At 39.4% G+C, this 27,149-nt stretch overlaps 4 protein-coding genes across 8 annotated transcripts; 2 read left to right on the top strand and 2 right to left on the bottom strand.

Annotated features, from left to right (window-relative positions):
- Positions 1-1,036: 1,036 nt before the first annotated feature.
- Positions 1,037-10,402, bottom strand: tmem186 (transmembrane protein 186). 4 transcript variants are annotated; one of them, XM_079413411.1, is made up of 2 exons: positions 2,912-3,136; positions 1,037-1,944 (listed from the first exon to the last, which is right to left on the bottom strand). In XM_079413411.1, exon 2 carries the CDS (start codon positions 1,942-1,944, stop codon positions 1,285-1,287), a length of 660 nt encoding a protein of 219 aa, XP_079269537.1. In that variant the 5' UTR covers positions 2,912-3,136; the 3' UTR covers positions 1,037-1,284. The 4 variants fall into 4 exon arrangements, with proteins under 4 accessions (XP_079269537.1, XP_079269539.1, XP_079269538.1 ...); XM_079413413.1 differs by lacking the exon at positions 2,912-3,136 and adding an exon at positions 10,227-10,402 and having other exon boundaries at positions 1,053-1,944; XM_079413412.1 differs by lacking the exon at positions 2,912-3,136 and adding an exon at positions 4,027-4,260 and having other exon boundaries at positions 1,053-1,944.
- Positions 3,920-8,638, top strand: LOC306867633 (glycerophosphodiester phosphodiesterase 1-like). The gene is made up of 6 exons (XM_079413410.1): positions 3,920-4,267; positions 5,849-6,024; positions 6,130-6,235; positions 6,387-6,479; positions 6,587-6,798; positions 8,366-8,638. Exons 1-6 carry the CDS (start codon positions 4,001-4,003, stop codon positions 8,511-8,513), a joined length of 1,002 nt encoding a protein of 333 aa, XP_079269536.1. The 5' UTR covers positions 3,920-4,000; the 3' UTR covers positions 8,514-8,638.
- Positions 10,257-14,885, top strand: LOC306867636 (MAPK regulated corepressor interacting protein 2-like). 2 transcript variants are annotated; one of them, XM_079413419.1, is made up of 5 exons: positions 10,257-10,833; positions 10,989-11,052; positions 11,892-12,025; positions 13,516-13,617; positions 13,930-14,885. In XM_079413419.1, the coding sequence occupies exons 1-5, from the start codon at positions 10,779-10,781 to the stop codon at positions 13,998-14,000; spliced, it is 426 nt and encodes a 141-aa protein (XP_079269545.1). In that variant the 5' UTR covers positions 10,257-10,778; the 3' UTR covers positions 14,001-14,885. The 2 variants fall into 2 exon arrangements, with proteins under 2 accessions (XP_079269545.1, XP_079269544.1); XM_079413418.1 differs by having other exon boundaries at positions 10,636-10,833; positions 10,974-11,052; positions 13,930-14,822.
- Positions 14,617-27,025, bottom strand: LOC306867632 (structure-specific endonuclease subunit SLX4-like). The gene is made up of 13 exons (XM_079413409.1): positions 26,220-27,025; positions 24,874-25,039; positions 24,540-24,767; positions 23,853-24,043; positions 23,480-23,772; positions 21,733-21,973; positions 21,571-21,653; positions 21,300-21,446; positions 21,043-21,212; positions 17,538-19,975; positions 16,837-16,936; positions 15,509-15,784; positions 14,617-15,434 (listed from the first exon to the last, which is right to left on the bottom strand). Exons 1-13 carry the CDS (start codon positions 26,635-26,637, stop codon positions 15,050-15,052), a joined length of 5,136 nt encoding a protein of 1,711 aa, XP_079269535.1. The 5' UTR covers positions 26,638-27,025; the 3' UTR covers positions 14,617-15,049.
- Positions 27,026-27,149: the final 124 nt, after the last annotated feature.

Below are 27,149 nucleotides of genomic sequence, written 5' to 3'. Positions count from 1 at the left end.
ATTTTGTCTAAAACAAAATCTTTTAAATTAATTAATTATCCCTCAGAGATTGCTTTTACTTGAAAAACTAGCCATCCCTGTTCCCTGTATATTGTTTCGGACCAGAGGTGAGTGTCCTAAGTGGTGATCTTCATCCAAGTTTGCTTAAAAGACTCATCAGTCCATTGAAATGCATGAATCTAAAGAAAAGTAATGTGGTGGTTAATGTAAAGACCTGACACCTGTCACATCCAGAATAGCCAGTATGAGATTTAATGCATTTGACAAAGACTCTAGCAGAAGCATCACATATAACTGAAGTTACCTGCAACCAAAAAAGTCTTACCACAAATAACAAATCCTTCTCTCAATCTATTTAGCTTTCTTACAAGAGCATGTAGGTAGGTAGTCTGAAAGGGAAGTTGGTTTAGTTACACCACAAAATAAAGCAATTAAAACTGGTCTTAACACAATCCGAAGATATGCACGTTTAAACAAAGGTAGAGCATTTAGCAATAGCTGCTTGAATACATGTCTTTCTGGAACTTTAAAAGCGTTTAAAAGGATTTATGTATCTTGAAGAAGGCAGCTGCTAACACCTTTCACAGCCCCATTGTGTAAAATTGCAAAAAAATGCAATATTTGTATACACTTAATGGTGGTGCAACCGTGGTAATTATGTTAATTTGTGAAGATTATCATTCAGTGTTGAGAAGGTTACTTTGGAAATGTAATAGGTTACAAGTTACCCTATTTAAAAACATTTAATAAGTAGTGTAACTACTTAAATTACTTTATTGAAGTAATGTAACTGATTACATTTGAGTACTTTTCTAAATTTCAAACAAATGTTTCAACTGTTAATCATTTTCAAAGATTTACAGCAGACAGGGTTAACCTTACAGCAGATTACCGTCAGACTTTTAAAATCCTTCTTCACTTGAATTAAGATTATAATCATTTCATTTTAAAGCACAGCCACTGCAAAATCAGATTTTAGCACCTCTTTTTACTTTGAGATCATTCTGAGGTTAGATACAGATCACAAGAAACTGATAGCTTTTATTGGCCACAGAGCTTATTTTCTGCAGCAATTCAATAATACTAGTTTTTGTGTGTGTGTGGGAACCAGGGTGATGCTAACTTCTGGGTTAGCCTACAAAAACTGATCAAATTACATAATCTATGGACCACTCTATTAACATTTTCCATGAATTATGTGCAATAAAAACTTTAACATAAGATCTTTATTTGTCACTTAAATTACAAAATATCAAAAAATCTAACAAACAAGAGAACGTAAATTCATGACAAACTCCCAAATACTTTCTCAAAAGCATTTCTGTCCACCACTTGTCCCAGTCTGGTAGAGAAGTACATCGTATCAGAACAGCTGTAGCGCTTTAAACGCAGGATCGGCTCTCCTTTGGTATCCCCGGCATCTCCCAGAGTCTTGACATCTGACACAGGCACGTATATGTCCCGTCTGTGCCCCCAAAAGGTCAGGTGCGACACCTTTAAGACGGTCTGCGATGAATCCAGATACATCATGCCAACCACTCGTCTGACATAGTGGCTTATGGAGTACAGCATGACGCCGGCGAACACGGCGATGCCGGTGGAGTAACTCAGCAGCAATACTGACGCCTGTCCCTGAAGATAGAGGAAATACACCGTGGGCAGTAAGACGACAGTGATGCCCGTCTGCATCAGTTTGAGTCTAGAAAGAGCCCGCAGGCCTTTGATAGCCGGAAAAGTGTAGATTGGACTGTATTTCCTTGAGGCAATGTCAGAACAGAAGGATGCAGGTTGGATCTGTACAGTGTGTTTGACTGTAATGGGCATCCGTCGACCCATATGCGCCAGGTCACTGCTGTATTGCACATGAGAGTTTGAAATCAGTCCTGCACGATGGCACCCATAGAGAGGAAGACGGGAAATGCGGATTAATCGTGCTGACATCATCTGAGGAGACAGTAACCATGGTAACAATTAGTGATGGGCGCTTTCGAAGCACTGCTTCGAAACTTTTTCGAATCATTAGCTTCGAATCAGTGGTTCAAAACGCGTATCAAAGCACCAAAGTCACGTGATTTCAGTAAACGAGGCTTTGTTATGTCAAAACGTTTCGAAATGTCAATGGTTTGCCGTTTTGTGAACCTGTGAATCATGCAAGTTCATTGAAATCGTCTCCCAGCGGCGAACCATTGAACCAGCGTCTATGGTTTTATCCTGATCTGGGATCAGTTTCATCAATTTGTAAACCTTTTTTTATGAGACATGCATAACTAACCCCCGATTTCACAAACAAGGCTTAGGCCTAATCTCAGACTAAAATGTAAATCTGAGCTGTTTCAACTAAAATAAACGTGCACTGATTGATCTTAAAATATGCCAGTGCCGTTGTTTTGTCTCAAGCACACCAGTATTGTTTTTTTATTTTCTAAGGAATGCTTATAAAATCTACTTAAATGTCCTAATTGAACTATGGCCTAATTGTGGCTTAACCTAAACCCTGTCTGTGAAACCTAAGCCTAAAAGGATGAGTAGTAGTTAAGTGTCCTCTATTTACAAGCTCTCCATTAAAACAAAACAAAACAAGCCCTGCAAATTAATATCAAATATTTTAAAAACACTTCATATTTAATGGTATTTTATTATTTTTATAGCATTTAATGCATTATAATTTTAATAAAGCAATTGCAATGGGTTTCTAAACCTGTTTTTATTTTAAGCATGCTTTAGTCCGAGGTTTTGTTGCATTTACACAATTTTGACCAGCAGGTATCAATAGCATGTGATATTTTGACCTCTTCCAAATAGTGAATCATTTTGCAAAGCAATTGGTTCAGTTGATTCTCCCATCACTAGTAACAATAGTTATATACGCTTAAAATTGACTACATAATATAGCACACTTGCTTAAAAATACCTTTAACACGTTTATCCCGTGGGTTTAATTAAAGTAAGAGAACGTTACTGGCTGTCAAGGGCAATCCTTATGTGAACTCACATTGAGGATATTTTGCTAAAGTGTTTCAGGCGTCTACATATTCGATAACGAAATAAAATACACCAACGATAGCAAAATAATTCAATAAAATGTATTACTGTCAACAATTTACGCAGCTTTGAAAGCACTTACATCTGCTTCTGTGAAGACAGTCAGCGGAACTTCAAAATAAAGGTCCTTGTGTCGTTTTCGCAATACACTAGGAAATCATTTATATACTTCTGAAATGTAAATCTGTTTTCAATTGTAAAATAAAATAATAGATTACTGTATTTTTAGTTGGCTTTTTATTTTCTCTCATCCAGGGATTTTCATGCGATTCAATCCTTATCAGTTTGAATAAAAGGTAAAACTCGCATTCAGCTAAGATATAATAATGACAAAGAAAATACACCAAACAAATGGCTAAAATAAGTTATTGAAATGTATTAAAATGAACAATATATGCATTTTTGAACGCACTTGCCTGTGCTTCTGTGAAGCTGGGAACTTCAAAATAAAAGTCTCCGAGTTGTTATTGCAATGAAATAATTTAATAGAAACTTGTTAAATTTTAAATGTTTTGAAATTTAAAAATAACTAAATAATAATAATAATAAATAAAATGTGAGATTTACTAACCAAAAATCTTTTAAACACTGGGACTTTTATGGCATAGTCAAGTTGTTATTTTCTATAGTAGGAAGTTTCCATGCATCGCGTTAGATGGTTTACTGTCATTAATATCATTTAAAGCTGTGTATTGTGCTGAGGTCAGCAGTCAAACTGGTCACGCAAGCAATTTCGCAATATATCCGTGAAGTCATTCAAATATTTTCATGCCAGTTCATTAATGCGAGCAGGTTTGTGACACAGTTGAGTGGCAATGAATGACTCGAGACTGAACACTCCAGTATCATCCGACAGAAACGACGCTTGTATCGTACCGCAGACACATGTGTATTGATCACCGATTGATTATTAGCAGTAATAATAGCGCTCGTGGGTTTGTAGGCTCGCTTTCTCATCATGCTTCAGTTTGGAGATGAGCTCACGCTGTTCTCGGTCGTCTTCGTCGTGGTTCTGCTGGGAACCAGGAGCGCCGTCTGGCCCACGGTGCTCACGGCCTCTCTCTACCTCTTTCTGGCGATGTTCCGGTTCCCGCAGGTCCCCTCCAGCCGGGCCAGACAAGTGCTTCGGCCCGCGTCCAGAGCGTCGTCGAGCGGCGCGTCAGCGGTGGCGCACCGCGGTGGAGGACAAGACGCCCCCGAGAACACCATCGCTGCTATACGGGCGGTGAGCAGCATGTTTCATGTTTTAGTGCTAAACAACAACAACAACAACAAAGTACATCTTAAGAAGATACAATGGATGAATAAAAAATACAGTTTTCATTGCTTTCTGATGAACAGAATTTTGGATAGTTTCCATACTTGTCTAAGTCAACTCTGAATAAGAAAAACGAGGTTTGGAGCCAGTCAGTTTTTGTTTGTATTGATGAAATTTGGTTAACGGAAACAAATTAATTATGTAATATTTTCCTGTATCTTCTTTTAAGTGGTCAAATAATAATAATAATAATACATTTAAAATAAAAAGAGAAGAATCACTTACAAAAATAAAATTGGACAAACATTAAAAATTCTGACCAAATTTTTCTGTATAAGTGGATTGGCAAAACACACAAATTAAATATTCTTAAGCAAAATGAAAAAAAAACTGCAATTCACATCAATGTCTGACTTATATTTCCTAAGAAAGGCTTTAGTTGGGTAACATTTGTGAATCAGTTTAAATGTTATTTCTTTGACTTTATTGGTAAGCAGATACCTAGGTATATTCTCCTCAATATTTTTCCAATATGGTATTACGTAAGCAAGGAATTGTTATCTCTCTCTGGAAGACCGCCCTGATTTTACAGTTTTTGTTGATCTGCAGAAAAGCAAACACTTCCAGTCATTGTGTCGGTTAAGTCCAGAGAATAAGTACATGCCATAGAAACCTTGCAACAGAAAAGACACACCAGAAGGAATGGCATTGAAAGCAATAGCGCATTCCTCAGCAGATACAGGAATATTATGAAATCATTCTTGATAGGCGTCACATCACTGACAGAAGCGACGTTCGATTTGTGAGCGACTTGATCTTTTCAATGAATCTGTTCAGCTTGTTCAGCTGTTGTTGTTGCTGGCTGATTGAACAGAGAATCATTTCTTTAAAACATGTCCGACTCGAGATGAACCGAAAGCCGAGGAGTTTTATATTTAAATTGCAATATTTAGATTGTTTATAAAACTAAATGTTCATGTATTCATTTAGCAGACGCCTTTTTTTAGAGCTAAAATTATTCACAGCAAACAATGTATAATTTATATAAAGTCTATAAAATGTATTGCATTTACATTTTATGTAATATTTCTGTGAGCTGAACTGAGGTGCTAAAAAGGCAGCGCTCAAGAAGTTTAATTTTTAAAAATATGTGTATCTAGATTTTAGTTTTGTTTATTTATTTATTCATTTTAATTAAAAAAATAGTTTTGTCATTCCTAACTTGTCTCTTGCGTTTAAAAACACGTTCTGTGTGAATTGCCCATTAGCCAAGATAACTTGATAACTGTAAATTGACTCTTTGCCAATGAATGGAGGGGCTAGCCATTTGCTCCATTTAAGTATTTAATGTATATTCTTTTACTGCACACTGAAAGTAATGTAATTTTTTATTTTATCATCATCGCATGTTCTTTAACCTCAAAAGCTCATTTCTTGTATCTTTCGCACATTGTGAAAGCATTGCATTAACTTTGGTTTTGTGGTATTATGTCTCACACCAAGCACTGGTTTCTTCCTCTTATAATGACTCTCGTTTCTAACTGAAAGGCGAGTGAGAATGGAGGCACGGGTGTGGAGCTGGATCTGGAGTTCACGGCTGATGGGGTTCCCATACTGATGCACGATGAAACCGTGGACCGAACCACAAACGGGTCGGGACCACTGAGCGAGATGCTCTTCTCTGAACTGCGCAAACTGGACGCAGCGGCCAAACACAGATTCAGGTTAGATGGGAAGAAAGACAAGAGTCGTTTCATGCATAGAGTATAATAAATAAGCAAGACCAAGTTAAAGACAGCAGGTGGTATGTTTTTGTTGGTTGCGAGCAGTGACCGTTTCCGAGGTGAGAAGGTTCCAACGCTGCAGGAAGCTGTAGAGGAATGCATCAAGCACCAATTGACCATCTACTTTGACCTCAAAGGTCATCCAGATGAGGTACCATTAACTGTCGCAACTTACTTTGGGCTTTCTTTGAGTCCATTGTTGGGGGGACCGTTTCTGTGCACCACAGGTTCCTGCTTAGCAGGAACTTTATTAGTTTTTGCAAAATGAAATGTTAATGCTTTCATGTATCTGTTGTCCACAGGCTGCTGCAGCACTGAAAGAATTATTCCGGAAGTATCCAGTGCTCTACAACACAAGCATCGTCTGCTCATTTGAGCCCAAAGTCATCTATAGGGTAACATAATCCACCCCGACTGCATTTGATGTGATCTGCATTTCCTAATTTTTTTTTTAAAGATAATTATACACTAATATAAAGGTGTATTGGCTGATGTTTTCCAGATGCGGCAGGCGGATCCTAATGTGGTGACCGCATTGACCCATCGGCCGTGGAGTCTGAGTCGGTTTGGCGATGGGACGCCACGGTTCTCATCCGCGTGGAAACACCACTGGATGCAGGTGTTGGATGTGCTCCTGGATTGGGCCCATCATCACCTGCTGTGGAACCTGTGTGGAGTTTCTGCCTTCCTGGTGCAGAAGAACTTCATCTCGCCGTAAGTCAACATGTCATTATTGCTATTTTTAGATTATCATTGTGAGGCCATGTCATTATGTGCATTACATTACTGTAAGGTGTTTAACACACCTACCACAGGTCTTAAAATAAATTGTGCATGTCTGTCAGTTACAGAAAAGCAACTGCTGCCTGTAACCGCTGAAATGAGTTGTATTAAAAGTGACCACTGTGTGGTTGTGTTTAAGCACTGACTATTATCCTTGACCACTGCTACACAACCCTAAGGGGCCGCTCACACAAAACACGTTTTTCCATTCCAATGAGATACTTTGTCATTGTTTTTCTATGTAAATAAATACACGCTAGATGGATGTGTAAGACCACTGCACTTGCATTTTGTGTCTTTTGCAGCGTCTTGCACATGAATGCTGCATTTTAAGACGTTAAAAGAATTTCAACTGTTACATGTAGCGCTGCTCATCAGAGTCAATTAAAAAACAGTGGACCAATCAGAAGACTCTGGAGGCGGGGCAAGCGGTGCGAGCTTTTGAACATGGTTGTACCTGCATGAATGGTCATGTGACATGTTTTCGGTTGTGTAATGTGGATGGAGATCTTTTCTGAAACGCAGTAAAAACGCCAGTGTAAACGAGAATCGTTTTCATTTTAAATGATGATTTTAAACGTTTTACACCCCAGTGTAAGCAGGGCCCAAAAATGGCACAGCATAGTGCTTAAGTGCACAAATTGGGACGCACAATGTCTTGGCAAGTTTACAAGTACCAGTCACATTTGTATTGTGTAAACGTTCAAAACGTTTTTCCTGGTATTATTATCTTATTGGTGCAGTTAGATTTTGTCAAATACTATTTAAATACAGTGCTGCAGGAACGACAACCCTAAAACCAGGAAAATCACTTGGTTCTCTTGACAAAAAGCCAGCAGGATTTTTCCATTGGCTTTTGGGTTATTGCAGAAAATACGCTCAGTGGCCAACAAAACTTAATGATACTTACACGTTTTGGTCATAATAAATGTTAATCTTTACAAAAGAGAACCGATTTTCTTACTTGTGAAGCATAATTACATTTGCCAGAAGTAAAAAGCTAAATGTACGCTATAAACGAACTACACCATGGTCACATGACTTCAACGTCACCACCATGTTTGAGTTAGAGTAGTTTACAAGAGCACAGCGTGATGACATTCAATGTCCTTGACAACCTCTGTAGTCCCATTTAGCCATTGTTAGCAATTGCCTTTTTAAAAAGAAAAGCCTAAACGCTTAAAAAAAAAATAAGTGGGGTTTTACTGATGTTTTTTATGTCATAGAATAAAACGTAAAAATATCTTGAGCTCGTGTTCACCACAGACCTTACTTAAAAAACATTGACTTCAGGACAATGGAACAGGAAGTGCTAATATGCTAATCCTTCCTGGGTTTTAGACTCATTCCTGCAGCACTCAGTCTATACAATAAATGCATTTTTGTACAAGAAAAAAATCAAGAGCAAGTATAATGCATCAGTATAAGAACATTCAAAGCTAATCTACAGTATAGGAGTGTGTACTGCACTCTAAAATGGTCACTGTTTCTTCGCTAGGGACTATGTGCAGTACTGGGCAGCCCGAGGCGTAGAGGTGGTGGGCTGGACGGTGAACACGACTGTGGAGAAGCAGTACTACCAGCAACTACTGAAGATCAACTACATCACAGACAGTCTCGTAGAGGACTGTGAACCTCACTACTGAAACACCACATTGTACAGTCACTAGTTTAGACCTTTTATAATTCAAGCAACTCAACTGTTCTGCTTCACTCAAAACACTGAAGTATGCATCTGTAATGAATTGCTCTGATTTAGGCAGCATGCTGTAGAGACTTGAAATTCACAGGGTAACAGAGTGCTTTCATTGTGTGAAATTTATAATACAGGAGATGTAAATATCAGTATTTGAATGTACAGTACACACCCACTCAGGTGAGCCAATTTGACAATATACATAGCATGTCATCAATTTATTTCCATTTTAAAGGCATTTTGTATTGAGGAAGGACATTTTTGAGGAAATTAAGGGGAATTTATTCAGTGAACCTGCTACTTTTTACTGCTACTTCTGTAGAAGCGGAGCATTGGAAAAAATGCTACAAACTATTTAGGCTAATGTAAGGCTTTTCTCTCATTCATGAAATTAGTTGTGTATTTCTTGCTCTTTCATGTTTAAAAGTCTGGTATTGATGGCTAATGAACAGGTTACATGTAAAAACAACATTCTGTAGTTATTCCTACTTTAAGAGCGGTCAAGAAATGTATGTAATATAAGCAATCTTGATCTGAGGTAAGATCTAGGCAGCTACATAAATACTAATTCAGGATTATTTCAAAAAGTTTTGTCTGGTGGTAATACTTAAATAAAACTATTAAATTCTTAATTAACAGCCGTTTTGTCCCAGTAGTTGCATTTCAAGGACTGATTGTTGTACAACAGTTGTAACCTCAGACGGTTTTTTCTTGTTATATTCAATCATATTAATTTAAAGAGTGAAAGGTATAACTTCAGTACCTGCATCGCAGATTAACCGCATGGTAAAGTTTGGTATTAACTGCCAAGTAAAGCCTGGCCGGGTCCCACGTGCTGCGTCGCAGCTGCGCACACAGTGTTGCCAACATAGCAATTGTGTTGCTAGATTAACAACTTTTCTTCAAAAAGCACCTAGCAACAAATTTAGCTATTTTTAAAGTATATTAGGTGACTGTAAATAATAAAAACGCACACATTTCCCCTCAAAATTACACAAAAAGGTGTCTACACATCACATGGATTAAGTTGCTAGTTGCAATTGTTTAATATTAATTGGTCATTTATGATAACACCCTGTTATTAGTTTGTACCTGTACTTGTTGATCAGATCAGTTTAAAAATATGTAGAAAAATAAAAGAGGTACTGGTAATTTTCTGTTAAGTTGTAACCTGAAAACACAAAATAAATGCGTCATTTTAAAATGAGGTAAAAAACAAAACAAAAAATTCCTTCAAATAAACAATACATTGTGCCATATTTGACAGTTTTCTGAAAGAGTAGCATACCAATACGCTGCTTAAAAATATAATTGTTCATAATGTGTAGTTTTAATAAGAAAATGGATAAAAGCGTCTGCTAAATGAATACATTTGAATGTTATTGTATTTTTTTAGTTTTACTAACAAATCTAAATTAACAGTTCAAGTCGTATTCATAATCATATTTATTTATTTGCTGAGATTTGAGTGATCAGAGGCCTGTATCGTAAAACAAGTTTACCAAATAAGACAGGCTTAATTTACTTATTGTCCATTGATTTGGTTCAAAATAAGTCAAGACTAACTGAAATAAGCCCGGCTTGTTTGGTAAACATGAAACAGATCGTGTTTTCTCTGCAGGTTTGCGTTGTGCTCGCGCAATGACATCACAGCGTCACTTACATTTAGTAGAAGACGCTTTTATCCAAAGCCACTGCCTTTAGTAACTTTCCCTGAAAATGAGCTGGCAGCAGTTTTGCGCAGCCTGGTTGTATCCTGTCCGGCGGCGTGATGAAACCGTGTTCAGACGCTACACAGAGCCGGTCTGAAGGTGTCCACAGGGTGACTGGGTGAAAGGTGACCCCGGGTGTGCGTCGTGGGGGCGTGCCGTGACGTCACGGAGGAAGGTTGCGATCTGACCGTCCGAAATTACAGAAACCGTCCAGACCAAACCAGAGCTCAGCAAGTTTCCCAGCGCGCCGGACTCTCCGTGAAGCACCCCGACGCGCAATCAGGGCAATACACGCTCTTAACCTTGACTGACCTTATACGCGCTCGCTGCGAGCCGACATACGGCGCTAAGTCCCCTGGCCGATTTGCGATCAGGATCGCCGCTCATTTCCAAGGTGGCTGCGTCGCGAAGCGGGATCGCGTCACGTTTTCTGGCGTGCATATAACCGTGACACTCGCGTGGATCCATCGTGCCGCAGGGGTTCCTCAGAAACCGTCTCTCACATGATGTACACAATAACCAGAGGTCCCAGCAAACTTGTTACACAACGGAGAACAGGTACGATCTCACCAGCGTGCGTAACGTTACATATCAGGTCCCGGTGCATCATGTATTTAGCGCTATTATAGTAAGTTAGATATTTAAGAATAAACCACGTGCTTCTATTTATTATGATTAATGGCATTACGCATGAACAGATATTGTTTTTACAGGCCCTACACAACAGATTGAGAGCAAAGCGAACGACCTGAAACCGAAGCAAAGGCTTCTATCAGAGTGAGTGATCATAACATTTCTATGCAATGCTTGAGCTCTTCACGTGAGTTTGGTCCCTGAGAGGAAACAACTGCCCAGTCGCGTTTATAAGCGTAGCACACTTAAAAGTATCCGTAGCGAACAAGTTGGCCTCGTTTGTAAACCAGCACGTCCCGTTTTTCTACGCTTTTACCGAAGTCGCTTGTGTTTTTCTCGCGCCGCGTGACCTTGCTCGTGTAGCGCGTCGCGAGAGCGCGTGGATTGTCGGCGTGTTTGAAGATTGCGGCTCGTTTTCATTCCTGTATATACAGGTTAATTTCTAATCTTTCGGGGTTATATTATAATGCGAACACATGCTTGTTACACCCCCCTTATATACTCCCACAAGGACGTCGTGCTGCTTTCCAGGCTGGAGAGCGTGTCGCGCATTATTGTGCGACAAGCGTCGCGTTTGTCATTCGCGTGTTTGAGATGTCGCTTGTTTAATTTATGCCGCTTGTCACGCTGATATAACGTTAATAAACTAAACGGGTTTCATAACGCGTCGCTGTTACTATAGAAACGACGTTGCGTAAGGGAGGAAGTAACGTTATTTGGAATTAAAGGAACAGTTCACCCCCCCCCCCCCCAAAAAAAAAAAAAAAAAAAAATTCGCGTTTAGAATCTTGTATGAATATTTTTATGTCGAAGGAATGTATTCTTTTCCACGTAATGCATGTTTTTTTTTTAAATATAACAATTCCTTTAAATTATGCAAATGAGAGATGAATGCACTGTAAAAAGGAGTAGGAATTAAAGGAGACCAAATGTAAAAATCCAAGAATTTATTACTGAAAACCCATATTGATCTATTGTTGTAGTTCACCAGCACCTAAGATTGTATTTCACCGGCTGAACGGAAAGCGGTTCCACAGATCAACCTCTCCAAAAGCTGAAAATACTACTGAAGGATTCACCCCAGCACACGAGGAAAATGTTCGGTTTGTTTATGAGGGTGAGAACACCATTATTGTTTTATCCTTCACCACTAAGGCCTTGAGGAGGGCCAAGGTTGGTGCAAGTAGTTGCCATGACCTTAATGAACTTGGAAGAGTGACCAACTGGCTTCAAGGCTCACAAGTAACTTTGCAACTTGTCTGATTCTTTATTAAAGTTGTGAATGACTAGGGTTGAGACTCATAAATGTACTTCGGGAGGCAAGTTCACCAGTGTTTGTGTGAAAAAGGCCAGCTCTTATCTTCAGGAGGAGGGTGTTTGTGTGCAGGCCAGGCTCCACCTCCAGCGGCTGATGCAATGGCCCTCAAGGGCAGTTTGCATGCTCTTTTGTACAATGACAGGCTAGTGAAACTGAGGCTTAATGTTTTCTAAAACCGCTTCAGAGTCAATAGAAGAGAGCTGTGAGATCCGGTTTAGGAAGTATAAAGGAAGCAATTATAATTGGTAAAAGGTGTCCAAAAGTTGCCAATGAGAAGACTTTTTTTTCTAGATCTAAACTGTTCTTTTGTTGTTACATTGCATTTGTAGTGTTTTCACAAGTAGTATTTTGGGATACGATGCAAATCAGGACAAAACATGTCTGTTTAGTTTGTATACCTCTCATTCATTTTTGATCACTGAATGAAGGATTGTAAAAGACATTCAGACTTATTCACAAATGAATCGTTCAGGCTTCACAATAAGCCGTTCATTGAAAAGAATCCACTCAAATGAATGATTCACTGGCAAATTAGACATAACCATGACTTGCAAATTTTAATCTACACGAGCAATATATAAAGAGTTTAAGAGCCTTTTAAGACCACTTAAAGAAAAAATTAAGGAATAAATGAAAGGGAGCATAATACATCAATAGATTTTCTAAATATAAATGTCTAGAAAACAATGTATTAGCAACACTTTAAAGTTTGAAAAACAGCTTCCTACAGATTTCCATTACTTTTTACTCACTTTAAAAAAAAAAGCTAATTTATGGTATAAAAAAAACTATCTTCTAATGACACACAATAGCAAGTCTTGTTTTATGATAAACGGATCAAAATGAAATGAGTTTAAACAAATATCTGCCAGTGGGCTCAGCAGCTTAATTTAAAGGGAAAACAAGTTTCATACTCCTGACAGATACTAGTTCTTTGATTTTAAGCATAATGCACAATTATATTAATTTCTTTTTTTAGAAAACAAGACTTCATCTATCTTCATTTTGCATCTCAAGTAAATGTATCTTGATTTAAGGATGTTTAGATATTTTTACTGGAAAACAGGACAAACATTTTGCAATGCATGCGACATGAATTTTAGACTTTATGCTCTGATTTAAGACCCTCATTTGTGTAAGATTGAATGAAGACTTGAGACCGACAGAAACCATGATATAGCTGCTAACTACTTTAGCAAAGCATAACAAACTAGTTAAATGTACATTATGTATTTTCACTGTATACATAATTTGTAATTTTATACTGGTACAATATCTTATGATTGCAGCTTGGCAGGAGGTGGAACAGAAGCTCGGCGAGGGATCCCAGCTGGAGAACGGGAAAGGCCCGGTGCAGTACGCGGAGAGAATTCCCAATCCCGGCATGAAGAGTCAGTCTGGGACATCTGTCCTATTTACTTTCTTTAAGAGCTGAAGAGACCCGATGCCTCTATTTTGCAGACTTGTTCTCTATTTTGAAGGCCTCTTCTGTCTTTAGGATACACAAATTCAAATGTTTCATATAAAAATCATTTACTCACCCTCATGCCATTACAATGTGTTTCTGGAGCACAAAAGGATCTATTGTGAAGAAAAGCTGCTTCCACACTACAAAAGAAAAAAAAAAAGTCTATACATTTTGTGCGGTTGTTTAATTCAAATGATACGATCTCAGAGAACTCACCCAAGTCTCTGTTTTTCAGATTTTGTACCTATTGATCTTGAGGAGTGGTGGGCCCAGCGTTTCCTGGCAAACATTGCCAACCTGTCATGACAGGTGCATGATGGGGCATGAGGAGATGTGGCTGACCGGTCCAGACTGAGCCAGTGCAGCCAGACTCTCCTGATGAGCTCAGTTGATCATGTGAGAGATTTGCACACTGTATGAATTCAGCCCTTCCTGTGGAACTGTTTGCCCAGCCAGACCCAGACTCTTTCTCATGCACACGGAAGATGATCAGAGATTTGTCTTCTGCTTTTCTCTCGTTGTTAGAATGTGAGATGTCTGTTTTTCTCGGCAGATCTTTGCAAAAAAGTGATGTTATAAAACAAACAAAAAAAGTCCAGTAAAAGTTTTTCCAAGACATCTTTGGAATGTGATTTTGTTCAGTGTTGGTCACATTTTGATATCATTAGGTGCAAAAATATTGATGGGTCTTATTTTCCTATATTATTATTTTATATCATTTTATTTAATAATTTTTGCATTGTGATTTTTAAAGTAATTAAGTGAACAAATTCTTATTGTGATATATTCAAAATAATTACTGGATACATTATAATATACTGTAGTAATTATTTTTTTTTTTGCATTACAGGCATTGTTAGTTGTGTGAAATATACTTGTCTGTCATGAAAAAAGTCACAATGCAAAAAACGTCTTGTTTTTTCAATCTTAATTTTATTCATGAAACATTGATTTACTGCACAGTTATTGACTGTTTTCGCAACTTTTTTTTGAGGCACATTTGTTGAAGAAATCATAGAAAACATAAAACAGCTTAAAAATGAACTTATCCTTGTGTACAAAAATGTGACCGTTACATTAAGAAATGTATTTTAATTACATTATCCAGACATTAAATTAAATTCATATAAAAATAATATTTTCATTTCAAACATTGTACAAAAAAAAAAAATCAATCTGAAACTGATATATAAAAAAATACAAACAAATGCATTTTAGTTTCAATCCTGTCACTGGAGTAGTGCCGCACTGAGTGCGTCTCAGACACTTTAGTTGAAAAGATGAAAACCATTATTGTCCTTAAACAGCTTATTCTTAAAATCATGTAGTTTTACCACATTATTTTATTTCAGCCCTCATGCAACTCCTCCATTGGGCTTAGCTGCTTTTTTCCTTCCTCTTCCGGCTGTACCGCCACTGGTTGTTGTTTTTACACGTCGTTTCCTGCGGGAAGATGCATTCTGGCCCTGTTTGGCCGTACTGAAAGTAATGCACTGAGAATCCAGGAAATCTAGTAGTTTAGCAGCACCTAACCTGATGCCCGCTGCTTTCACGCTGGACCGCAGCTCTGCCAGGGAGAGAGGCTGGTACTGCAGCACTCGCGCGTACAGCTTGGGGTCGGATAGGATGAACTGACGAACTGCACGGAGTTTGTCCTTCTCACGCACAACAGCCTGAGACGCAGTGATGCCCTCGCTGTCCGAGTCGTCGTCTTCGGACATACACAGCTCTGGGTTTGACCTGGAAAGAAGAAATGGGTTGAACTACGTTTCCTCGTAGCATTAATTATGTATATAGTCGTGTAAGAGCTGTACCTGTCAGACTCCGCAGTGGAGGATGTATTTGAGTTTTGAGAGGCTGATAAAAGCTCATCTTCTTCATTTGATGGCAGTTTCATGGGTGAGACCGCAGGGGGTGCTGTAGGCTGTTTAAAGGAGAGCAGAGCAGGTTGGGAGTTAGAGGCATTCGGGGGGTGTTGGGGTCCAGAGGTCTCCTCCTCTGACTCTGAGCTCTGCAGCTGGTGGGTGTATTGATGGATCTCTTTCAGCTTCAGAACCATCTGCTTCTTGGGCAGCGGACGCACGCCGAACCTGGACAAAATAATAATTTCGCAGCTCTGTGTTACTGAATGTGTTTCTTTGGCTTTGTGATGCCAGAGTTACAAAACAGACAAATCTGGATTTGATTCTCATTTGCATGTTGAATATTGTGAATGCTTAAACTTCATGTAAAGTTAATTTGGTCTTAGTCTCACGTAGTCAGACCTTCAGACTGATGGACAGCTTTCAATGGCCAAGGCCTGCCCATGAGGCCGTTTGACCGAAATGTCAAACAACCAATCACAGTTTGTTTCATTCCGTGTCACATTTTGAGCGTGGAAATGTCACCACAATAACAGACCTATGTGTAAAACTCTCAGACTTATTTTAAAGATTCTATGCCGCGAACTTTTCATATTTCACATACTTTTGAAAATCCAGAGTTTAGTTGATCCTGATAAGCGCTCGTCACAGTTGTAAACACGACGGCTTTCTTCTCTCGTGAGGGGGTTTGGCGTCACGGCATCTTTGTTTCCAGGCGGAACGTTAAAGAACGCGACACACACATCTCCCGGAAATCCTGCATAATTCAACCAATCCGACGACTTTGAAACTCCTGAAGTGTTTCCACTTTGATGTGCCATATGCATCAGAAGCTTAGCCAGCGGTCTGTGGGCATGACGTCTGAGGCTGAGACTAATTTGGTCTAAACTATCTTCATAATGATCCACTGTCAATGTAAGGGAGTATTTGATGGAGAAAGATGCTTTTTTGATGGAGAAAGACATTTGTATTTCTTAAAATCCCTACACTTACAATTAAAAAAAGAGTTACATTACAGAAAACCATTTCACAGAGTTAACATTATAAAACAATTGATACATTAACTCAAATGAAGATAAAGCATTTGGACAAAAAAAACCCCCAAAAACACTTAGGAACTTACTTTGCTACAGAACTCCCTGAGGAGAACTAACTTCATACATGCACTAAAAATTTATCTGTGACCAATTAGATAAAAGTTGGTTTGTTTTTGTGCTATGCAATGGCATTAATAAATGTTTTAAACATTATAATGCCTATATATTTTTTTTAATGCTCACCTGTTGAGTTTGTTTTTAAGCTCTGGTGTGTCCATATCGGAAAAGCCTGGCATGGGAGTGATGGGCACCAGCGGTCCTTTATTCCTCTTTCTGCAAGCAACTGTGAAGATAAAACAAAAAGGTCTTTCTAAATGCAATGCATAATTCACAGACCTAGAGTTTTAGGCTCCTGGGGCCGGTTGCACCAGCTGGACGTACACCTGGTCATAAGGTTAGCCTGGACGTAAAAGTCGTGCGTAGAATTTATACCTGTTGCACCATCTACGCTTAGTCAGAGGTAGGTGTAAAGTAAAAACTCATGAATTGCTCGGACATTATTAGTTTTTAGGATTCATGTCTGTTAGTTAATTATTACTGCAGACGTGAACTGTAATGTTTATGGTCTTTTCGGGCAGGATAAGCGATATCAATCGCGGAGCTCGGTGTTAACTAGAACACTCTTGTCGACAGTAATTGAACTAATAAAAAAATATTTATGTACAGCTTGTAATTATGCAGTAGAATGTGTCGGCGTGGATGCGCATCGTCCATGCCGGGCGTAGTTGCGCCTGATTGTAGTTTTAGTTGGTGCAACAGGTGTAAATATTTATCGTAAAGCTGGACGTCGCAAAGCCCAGCATAGGGCTTACACCCAGCTTTTTTACATCTAGCTGGTGCAATCGGCCCCAGGTAAAAATAATTAACATACCAACTTGTCTTACCTGGAGTCTTTAGTTTGGCAACTTTCTTGGCAGAGGGAGCTGTCAATCTCTGAGATAGAGGAAGGGAAGCCACCTCCTCTTCTTCCCAATCATCCCACATGTCAGGATCAGGTAGGCTGTGATTAAATGGACCTGGACTTGGATCAGGAGTTTTGGTACAAGCTTCAGATGCAAGAGGAGACGTGGACATTGATCCCTTACCATCGAGACCGGGTGGACTGACTGTACCTCTGCTGCTGTCAAGTCGCAGACTAAAGCAGGGCTTCTGGTTTCCAACTCCTCCATCCAAACCCCAGGAGTCATCAAACGCTATAGGAGGCTCGTCCATGCCACAAAATGAGTTTTCTGCAATGTCCACCACTTCGTTGACACTTTGATTTGGATTTTCGTCTCCCGCTCTTCTCCCAGGCTCATCCTTGTCACTAAATGAGTTTTCCGCAATAGCCACCAATTCTTCCTCACTTTGATTTGAATTCTCTCCCAATTCCATTCGCTCTACCCCATTGTTGTTACCCTTTCTCGATCTTTCTGGATGACTGCAACTTTGAAAGTTCGGGGATGGACTGTAGCATCCCTGCTCAAGAGAGCTACTCTGCTTCTTCTCAGGTGTATTGCTAGGGGAAGAAGAACTCAGTTGTAGAGACACTAAGCCAACTTTTCCCTGACTACCGTAGGATCTAGAATTACCTCTACTATCCCTGAGCCGAACCTCACAGTCATCAACTACAGGGGAGCCAAACGGTATCTGACGTTGTAAGGAAGAGTCTGAATGGAGAGGAGTGCTACTTGAGGGCTTGGAGACACCCTGGGTTGGATGTCCCTTGATGCTGCCAATGTGGGAGCCATCAGAAACATCTGTAGAAGGAACCTGAGACAGTCTTAGATGGTGAAGTGGTCTCCGGTAACCTGGAGAGCGATCTGTATCAGAGCTACGATGTTCTTTAGAGGGACTCAGATCTGATTTGTGCAATTCAGACAAGGGTACCGGTTTCTCTTTTATGCAGCTGCTTGAAGAATCAAAGCTAGCAGGTTTCAAACCACTCGAGACAGAGGAGGAAGAAGAAGAGGACGATGACTTAGGGAAGAGTTGGGTTCGGCGCATGCTGATGCAGGTCTGGGCAGAGCTACAGCGTGTGGATGGCACCGGAGTGGCTGGAATCAGCCAGGAAACCTCGGCAGAGCCATCAAACACGCTTTCATTTGCAATCCCGGGGCTACAGTTCTCTGATCGGTCAGATCTGGCTTCTGTATCAGTCGACATCTGCTTGGAAGCATCTACCCGTTTGCCGGCATGGCCTTGGGATCCAGATTCTTTGAAACTGTTCTCTGTGACTTTGCAAGTGTTGCTTGTGGACATCTGAAGTGCTTCTGAGGGAGATTCGAAAGGAGACTGAGGAGTCAAATCATGTTTAGTGGTAGCAGCATTGCAGCCACCGTCTACATCCATTTCATCACCAGAATCTGAGAGAACAATGAGCTCACCTTTGCTGTGAGATTTTGGAGGGGAAGCGGGGTTTTCGATTTTCTGGCATACTGAACTGTCTTTTGTTAGTGGAGATTTACCTGTATGTTCACCCTCATGAGGAACAGGAGACACTCCAGGCAAGTTAGTCTCACCTGACACACCTGAGCTTGGTGGAGGGCTTACAGACAGGTCGATCACCTCACTTACACATGTAGGGCGAAATGGGGCAGGTGTGTTTTGCTGTGGTGTGTGCGATGGCTTGTAACATTGCTGCTGAGAGCTGGATGCTGGCGTCTGTGTCGGTTCCATGTATTCCCCTACAGACTGGGAGAATAAACGGTCATAGCTCTTGTCTAGACTGGCATCCGGGTCTCTGTTTTCATCCAATTCTGAAATCAAACAAACTCTCTCAGTCTCCAAATTGGGGTTTTTAAGGGTTTTTTCTGTTGGACTTGTTACCATGGCAGCCTCCATCCCATCCACGCCATGTTTGTTACTATGGCAACTGCCGGCAGATTTCTCTAAGAGGGATTCTGTCTCGTTCCTGTCTTTTGTCTCATCTTTCTCATTTCCGAGGGATGTATTTGGATCTCCCTCCTCTTCCTTGGTGGTCTCGGTTGCAGCCTCTAACATCGTCTCCATATTCCTTTGTGTGGCAGCAAACTCATAGATCTCGTCAAGCTCTTCCTCATCCACCTGGTCCTCTTTTTCTCCATCTTCTCTCTCTCGCTCCTCTTCCAAGTCTCTTCCCTCTCGGGCAGTCTCTTTGAAAACATCCTCTTCTTCGCTGTCCCCGTGCTGCCACATTGATTGGAGGAGCTCCAAGAAGTTGCTTTCTGCCAAGTTCTGGTCTTCTTGGTCCCTGAGATGAGGCTCAGGTGCTGGAAATATGCCTTCAAATTCCTCTCTTGGGTTTTCCTCCACACTTCCAGAATATTCCTCACACTGCTGCTGCAACTCAGCCAAACCAAACCTGAAATATAACAAATATTTACTACCCTAGAATCAATTTATATCTAGTGGGGTTAGGAAATAGGGGTGTAACGGTACACAAACATGATGGTTCGGTACGTACCTCGGTTTTGACGTCATGGTTCGGTATGGTTTTGGTAGAGAAGCGGGGAAAAAACTAAACAAAATTGCTTTTTTTTTTTTATTAAACAGTGGTTTACTGAAACTCTTCTTTCTTTAAATAAATTCAATTAGAATTTTCTTAGGGATAAAAATTTACCTCAAGTTATGCTCTAGTTTAAACTATAGGGAGCCCTTTTACACTACCTACTAAGGTTACAATTAACAACAGAGCCCAAACTTAAATTCAATTATTTCTTTTTAAATATAATCAAAATCATGTAAATTGCACATAATGCAGTTTGTAAATTAACTTTAAAATTAAAAATTAAAATAAATTAATTTATTAAAATTTCTATTTGTTGCTGAAATATATTAATTTACACAGTGGCTGTCATAACTTGTTTCTTAACAGATTCATTTAAACATACATTAAAAAATTAAGGCATCACTAACAGGTAAAAAATATGAGTATATGGTCTAATATTTTGCGAATTTTCTTCTAGACTTCTAGCAAACTAACGGGCTGTGGACACTGATGACTTGCCTGAGGTAAATGAAATGCTACGTGATATTTTATTTTTACAAGCTGTTTTATTGACATCTTCCCATGGTTGAAACACTGATTGAGCGATTACATGAAATGTTCATTCATGTTTATTTTGCATTAAAACTAGTCGGAAGGGACAATCATGCACTGAGGCATTTATACAGCGATCTGTCGTGCCACATCAAAGAGTGCCAAAACGGTATTTAATCTTTGAATTTCCTGATTTTTTTGTTTTTTTTTTACATAATTTGAAAGATGAGGCTTTGTTTCTTGTCAAAAATATCAATACAATGAAGTTCCACTCGTGCAGTGGTTAAACCAAGGCTGACAATTTTCGGTACGAATGCGTGTACGGTTAACACTCCTATTGGGAAATAATTGTAATATTTGAACCACACCATAAGAATCATCACACTGACCTATCAGCAAGCTCCTGTATGTGGGGTAGCAGTGTGTGTGTCAGAGGACAGTGGGCTGTGTAAAGATACTGCAGGAGGGCCAGTACTGCCTCCCCAAGCACATTACCCAACAGGACCCTCTGAGAGACAGGCATACCCTCCTCCTGAACACCAAAACCGGAGTCATGAACCTACAAACACACGGTAACAGCTTGGTTATTTGTCTGCACTTCTTTATTATTTTATGCTTGTGGCATCAGCGATAGAGATATACTTACCATGTTGGCTAGCAGGGGGCATCGTGTGTACAGCATAAACGAGTGCGTGAAGAAAACGTCCCCACTGTCCACCTGTAACTGCACATCACTGAGTTGAGGGTTGTTCACCATGCTGCTCAGATCTGATGCTAGCTTTGAAACGTACACCTGAAAACACAAAAATGGACTCAGAAAAATACTTGAGAACTTTAAATGAACATCTAATCATTCCAAATCATTCATATCCAATCACAACTGAGTACAGATGGATACAACTGAAGGAAATGCTTACTGAGGTTTTCTTGGGCGTCTTGTTGTCATTTGTCTCTGGAACAGAACCACTTGAGGGAAGTTCATTCACAGCATTGTCTTTAACTAAAGAACATGGGACAGTGTGAGCCTGATAATAATAATAATAAAAAGATGTCGTCTTGTGACAGAACACCAGTATTACCTGACTTGTACCCTGCAGCCGTGTACGTTGTGTATCCATACTGGGTGAGGGTCATGCCTTCCTCTGCAAGCTCCATCAGGTCCTGCAGAGCCTGGGTGTCTGGTGTACCCGAACAAGGGGTGAGAGGACGGGAAGTCTGGTGTTGTGCTGGGCTCTGATCTGAAAGCTTTTCCTGGACTGAATCAGCCTCAGCTGGAAATTTCTTAACTGGAGTTACTTCAAGGGACTTGACCTTTTCTCTCTGAAGTAATGTAAAAAGACTAAGCATCAGCACCCAAAACACCTTCTGGGTAACTTCTATGAAACAAAATATTCAGTGAGAATTACATAAACATTCTATTCATCACAGAATCCTGACAAATAAAACGTATCACACTGAGGACTGGAGTAATGGCTGCTGAACATTCAGCTTTGCATCGCATAAATAAATTACATTTTACAATTTTCAAATAGAAAAGTTTTTTTTTTTTTTTTAAACAATGATACTTTACAGTTATTACTGTTTTTGATTAAATAAACACAGCCTTGGTAAGCATAAGAAACGTCTTAAAATATTTTTTGATGGACCCAATTGAAAACATTGGCAGGGAAAGTAAAAATCTGAAATACTGGCCCAATTGGACCAGCAGAAAAAAAAATCAGTTGTGGCCTATAAGATATATCTAAAGCTGGACGCACACTGTGCAATTTTTAATAGTCCTTTACAGCGCATTTAAAAATAAATACTGGCATATTTAAGAAGAATAGTGTAAGCAGCACTACACACCCAAATGAAAACAGCGGCGCAGCTGGTGTTTATCATAGTAAAGGCAACATATCAAATGAATTCCGTGATCGGAGGACGAGAACGCCGGAGTTTATGGTGGTTCGAGGAAATCTCTAGCATTAATTCTGATCGTGGCTTGTCTTAAAAAACAAAGACAGTTTGATGTTCTTCGTAGAATTCACACTGCAGGACTGTGCGCCAAATCTTGTGACACTGCCAGAATTTCGTCTGAGGTAAAAATTTGATCGCAACGGGCATTAATCGCCTGTCGGTGAACATGTCAAACCACCGATCAAAGACTACAGATTTTAGCCTAGGATTATGGGAATCTTTTAGGATTTTCAAAATTTGACGACCAAATCATGGCCACAATCGCAGTGTGCGCTGGGCTGAAAGTTTACAACTAAACTAATCTCTTACAATCAATTGTTTCTAAATTCCTAGCTAATGTTTTGTACTATTTTATATTATGCAGTAATGATAATTTGTTAATAAAATCCAATTCACAGGTAATACATTTTGATTAAAATAATAATAATAATTTAGATTTGTTAGAATAAGTTTTTCACTGAAATAGCACACACTGGTGAATAGTACACAAAAGCACAAAATTTATTAAGAAAGTCCGTATAAGTATAAAAAATAAATCCGTAAAATACATTATAGTTGTCATGGATACTTTCAAAGCTATTATTGTATTGCAAATTATGTAATGAAACAAATTTTAGCATATGTATATTTTATAAAATATTATATGACAACAACAATGTCGCCTTTTAAATATTTACATATTTTTGAACTAATGATCTGTACTACATTATAAAATGCGGCAATGTGGTTTTAGGTTTTTATTAAAATCCAATTTTTAGTTGCTACATTTTGATAAAAAAATAAATGTAGAATTTTTGTCTGAAATAATGCCCTCTGTTGAATTGTGCATAATAAGACAAGGTGAATTTATGAAGAAAGTAACTCTCTCACCTCCGGTGCAACCCATGGCTGTATGAAGTTGCTTAGTTCTGAGCTGTAAAACTCTGAAACTGCATCTGGCCCTCCTCCATGAAGAGCACTTTTGTCCCAGAGGGGGACTTGGGGATGAAGAGGGAGCGCGGAGGGGGAAAGAGTTGGTGTTGGCGGAGAGGGGGGTTTGGAACGGAGCAGGAGAGATGAAACCCGCTCCTGCAGACGGTTCAGTGCTGTCTGAGGGTCCTGGATGAGGAGAAGCGGTGGGTGGACAGGAGACGCTCCCTTCTTTCTCTTCCCACGGCCCTTACCTGAAACAGAGCAGGAATGATGCACTGTGTAATAACCTGCAATTTCACTGCATATGTTTAACTGTAAAAGGTGAGTTTACCTGCTCCAGGTTTCCACTGTAAGACAGGAGCCACTGTCTCTCGCTCCTTTTCCATTTCCTGCTCGAGTAAAGATCGGGACAGAGCCAGCGCCACCATTGTGTCCTCGTCCAACTTCTGGGCTTTGCTCCTGGTTCTCTTTTTTACTGGCATGCCATCCCTCCTAGTTATCGTACCACTACCTAGTTGCTGTCTGCAGAGAGAAGGAACATGTAAAACTAATTAATCTTAATTAAAAACATCCGAAAACAAACAGTGATGTAATTATTTAAAAAAGTCATATATATTTATTTTTAATAACTATGTTTTACTTTTCTTCTTAATTTGTGGCATATTTTTAAACCATGTTTTCTTGACAGTTAAGCACATTTTCCTCCCTATTTATATTTACTGTAATGCATAGCGATATTTTACTTGAGAATGTATTTTCGAATCCAGACGAATCGCCTGCGATTATGAACATGGTTTTGTGTAGCTTGTCAGTGAACTACGGCTCTGTGTAGTAAATGCTGCTCCATCTGAAAGCACGTGATGGAGATTTACTACTAATCACAGAACTGGCTTTACTGACAAGATGCACATGACAATCGCACGCGATTAATTGCACAGCCCTAATATATATATACACATAAGTGTGTATATATGCACACATCTATATATAATAAAAATGTAATGAGTGGCTGACGTACGATTGGTCGGTGGTTCTGTCGCTCGCTGTCTCAGCAGCCTGTCTCCTCACAGCCTGGAGAAGATCATTTGGTTTCACACCCATGTCAGTCGAGCAACGCTTTAGGTGGACAGACCGGCTTTTTTCTGATTTAAAACTCTTTCCACAAATGGGACACTCTGGGACCCGTGGTCTGGGGTGGGAATGATGGGATGCTGAAGGAGCGCTGCTCTCGCTTGCATCTAAACATCTACAAAGCAGGAGAAGGAGACAGATGTCAAATGTGAAACTCATCCCATATGTGTGGAATATGAATGATACCTTATAATGCAGTGCACACAGTGGTGGTAACGCACCTGTTGATGTGCTGAGTGCGCAGCGGAGGGCTCATGGCTGATAGATCTTTCTGACAGAGCTGGCAGAAGAACAATCCTTCATCTTCCACGTCTCTAGTGGACCGAGCCTCACGATCCAACTCCTGCTGAATCTGAAGAGCCAGGGCCTCATCACTGCTCACATCTTCTGTAGAACACACACAAACACATTTTGACTTTCAATGATTACATGAAACATAAAATACAAGTTTTTTTTTTTACAATTACTGCAAATTTAAAAACAATAATCAGTTGTAATATAACATTTATAATATATGCACACACACACACACTTTTTATTTTAGAATTTTAACTGTTAAACAAAACTTTACTAGAGTTGGGAATCGAAAATCAATTCTAATTCCAGAATTTAACCACGGTGGACTCAAAACTGGGAATCAATCAAATTCAAGCCATACCAAGCCTACTTTAGACAAATTAATTTTACTGATGATGTTAAAACTCTCAAGCCATAAAGACATGCACATTTGTTTTACAATGATAATTTGTTTTTTGAATTGTGCTGCACTTCACAAAGCGATCCGTTTTTATGACTGTTTTGAACCATATACCACCGTTGTTGTGTATAAACGTAAAAACTAATAATAATACATTTACGGAGTCCTGGAGTTATACTTTAACATTAACAGTTATTATTGCACATTAACAAATGTTCTTTTGTAATGAAAAAATGCTAACAATAAAATATAATGTTAGGTTTTATATATAAACATATATGCATTTTTATATACAATATATTGAATTTTCTATTTACAAAATTAATTACAAATTCATTTTTTTGGTGGAGGGCCATTAAATCATTGCTTGGGCAAATAAAAGTTTAAGAAGAAAAACAATATACTACCCCAACCAAACCAAAACATATTTATTGCTGATGGTTGTATAACACAGAAATTATCTAATTAACTAACTCTAACTTAAAGGCATAGTTCACCCAAAAAGGAACATTTGGGTTTCCAAACCTGTATGAGTTTCTTTCTTCTGTTGGACACAAAAGAAGATATTTTGAAGAATGTTGGTAACCAAACAGTTGACGGTAGCCATTGACTTCCATGTATGGGAAAAAAATACTATTGAAGTCAATGGCTACCTTCAACTGTTTGGTTACCAACATTCTTCAAAATATCTTCTTTTGTGTCCAACAGAAGAAACTCATACAGGGTTGGAATACAGTGAGGGTGAGTTTTTTTACTACCTAATGAACTGCACAACATTATGAAACGTGGCATGGTGAGTTCATGTTTTTATGAAGTTGAGGGACTGGGTGAGGGTCCCTGGGTTGCAAACCCCTTCTCGAGACACCATACCTGTGAGCTGGATCTCAGCAGTGGTCAGATGGTTTCCATCAGACTGTGTGTTTGTGGGTTGGTCGGTCTCAGCATACAGCAGTCTCTCTGGACTGGCTCTCTTAAACCTCTGCATCTTCCGGATCACTGCATCTTTGACTTTCTCTGTTCCAGGTACTTCAGGAACGGGCTGAGAAACATCTCCAGACCCTACAGCCGGAGTCCTGCCATTGATCTTACTCTTTACTTCAGTCTTAGTAACATCCTTATCAGTCTTCTTCCTCCTCTTAGGAGGGTTTCTTCTAGAAGAGGGGGAGGATGGCTCCTCATCCTTGGTTGCTGATCTCTTTTCATCTCCAGATCCTCCTGCTCCTTTCTTCCTCACTCTTTTGAGGAGACGAGAGCAGAGGTCGATGAAGTCCTGGTCTGAGTCGTCCATGATGAGCCAATCACACACGTGTCAGTTCTTATATGGATCCATATTTATGGATTACTAAACATCATTTGTATTTTAATATTGTGGATAACGTGCACGAAGCTACAAGCTTATCAAACGCATTTTCTAGATACTCATGAAAACATAGTTTTTACCTTTGTTTACATTTCACTCTGCTACTATTCGATAATAATTATATCGGTTAACGTACTTGTATTTCCATTTATTCCATAACAATTTGAATACAGACCGTTAGCAAGACTCACTTCATTATAGGTCTGTAAAACAGATGATTTAATCGCAAAACGACGGGTTTTTGATAAAAAAAAATGTGCTGCAGCGGCGGCTAATGTTGTTCAAAACTGTCCCGCAGCCGCCGCCTACTTCCGGTGACGTCAAGTACGCGGCGACGCAATGCTAGCGTCGATTGAGAAACATCTCCGAGTTAACTTACGAAATGATAATAACAATTAAACAAGACAAAGGCCGCGACAACCTAACGTTAACTTACTCAA

The sequence above is a fragment of the Barbus barbus genome, assembly GCF_936440315.1.
Source record: "Barbus barbus genome assembly, chromosome: 49".
In the NCBI taxonomy this organism is placed as follows: Eukaryota; Metazoa; Chordata; class Actinopteri; order Cypriniformes; family Cyprinidae; genus Barbus; species Barbus barbus.
This window is presented reverse-complemented; position numbering and strand designations above follow the sequence as displayed.

Excerpts from the sequence above, each read along its gene's own strand:
- LOC306867636 (XM_079413418.1), top strand. The coding sequence starts at position 10,779 with ATGATGTACACAATAACCAGAGGTCCCAGCAAACTTGTTACACAACGG. Across the intron at positions 11,053-11,891 it reads AAGCAAAGGCTTCTATCAGA|TTCACCAGCACCTAAGATTG; the intron begins GTGAGTGATCAT and ends CTATTGTTGTAG. Across the intron at positions 12,026-13,515 it reads TGTTCGGTTTGTTTATGAGG|CTTGGCAGGAGGTGGAACAG; the intron begins GTGAGAACACCA and ends TTATGATTGCAG.
- tmem186 (XM_079413413.1), bottom strand. The coding sequence starts at position 1,944 with ATGATGTCAGCACGATTAATCCGCATTTCCCGTCTTCCTCTCTATGGG.
- LOC306867632 (XM_079413409.1), bottom strand. The coding sequence starts at position 26,637 with ATGGACGACTCAGACCAGGACTTCATCGACCTCTGCTCTCGTCTCCTC. Across the intron at positions 21,213-21,299 it reads GCCCCCTGCTAGCCAACATG|GTTCATGACTCCGGTTTTGG; the intron begins GTAAGTATATCT and ends GTGTGTTTGTAG. Across the intron at positions 15,435-15,508 it reads TCCACTGCGGAGTCTGACAG|GTCAAACCCAGAGCTGTGTA; the intron begins GTACAGCTCTTA and ends TCTTCTTTCCAG.
- LOC306867633 (XM_079413410.1), top strand. The coding sequence starts at position 4,001 with ATGCTTCAGTTTGGAGATGAGCTCACGCTGTTCTCGGTCGTCTTCGTC. Across the intron at positions 6,025-6,129 it reads GCGGCCAAACACAGATTCAG|TGACCGTTTCCGAGGTGAGA; the intron begins GTTAGATGGGAA and ends GGTTGCGAGCAG. Across the intron at positions 6,799-8,365 it reads CAGAAGAACTTCATCTCGCC|GGACTATGTGCAGTACTGGG; the intron begins GTAAGTCAACAT and ends TTTCTTCGCTAG.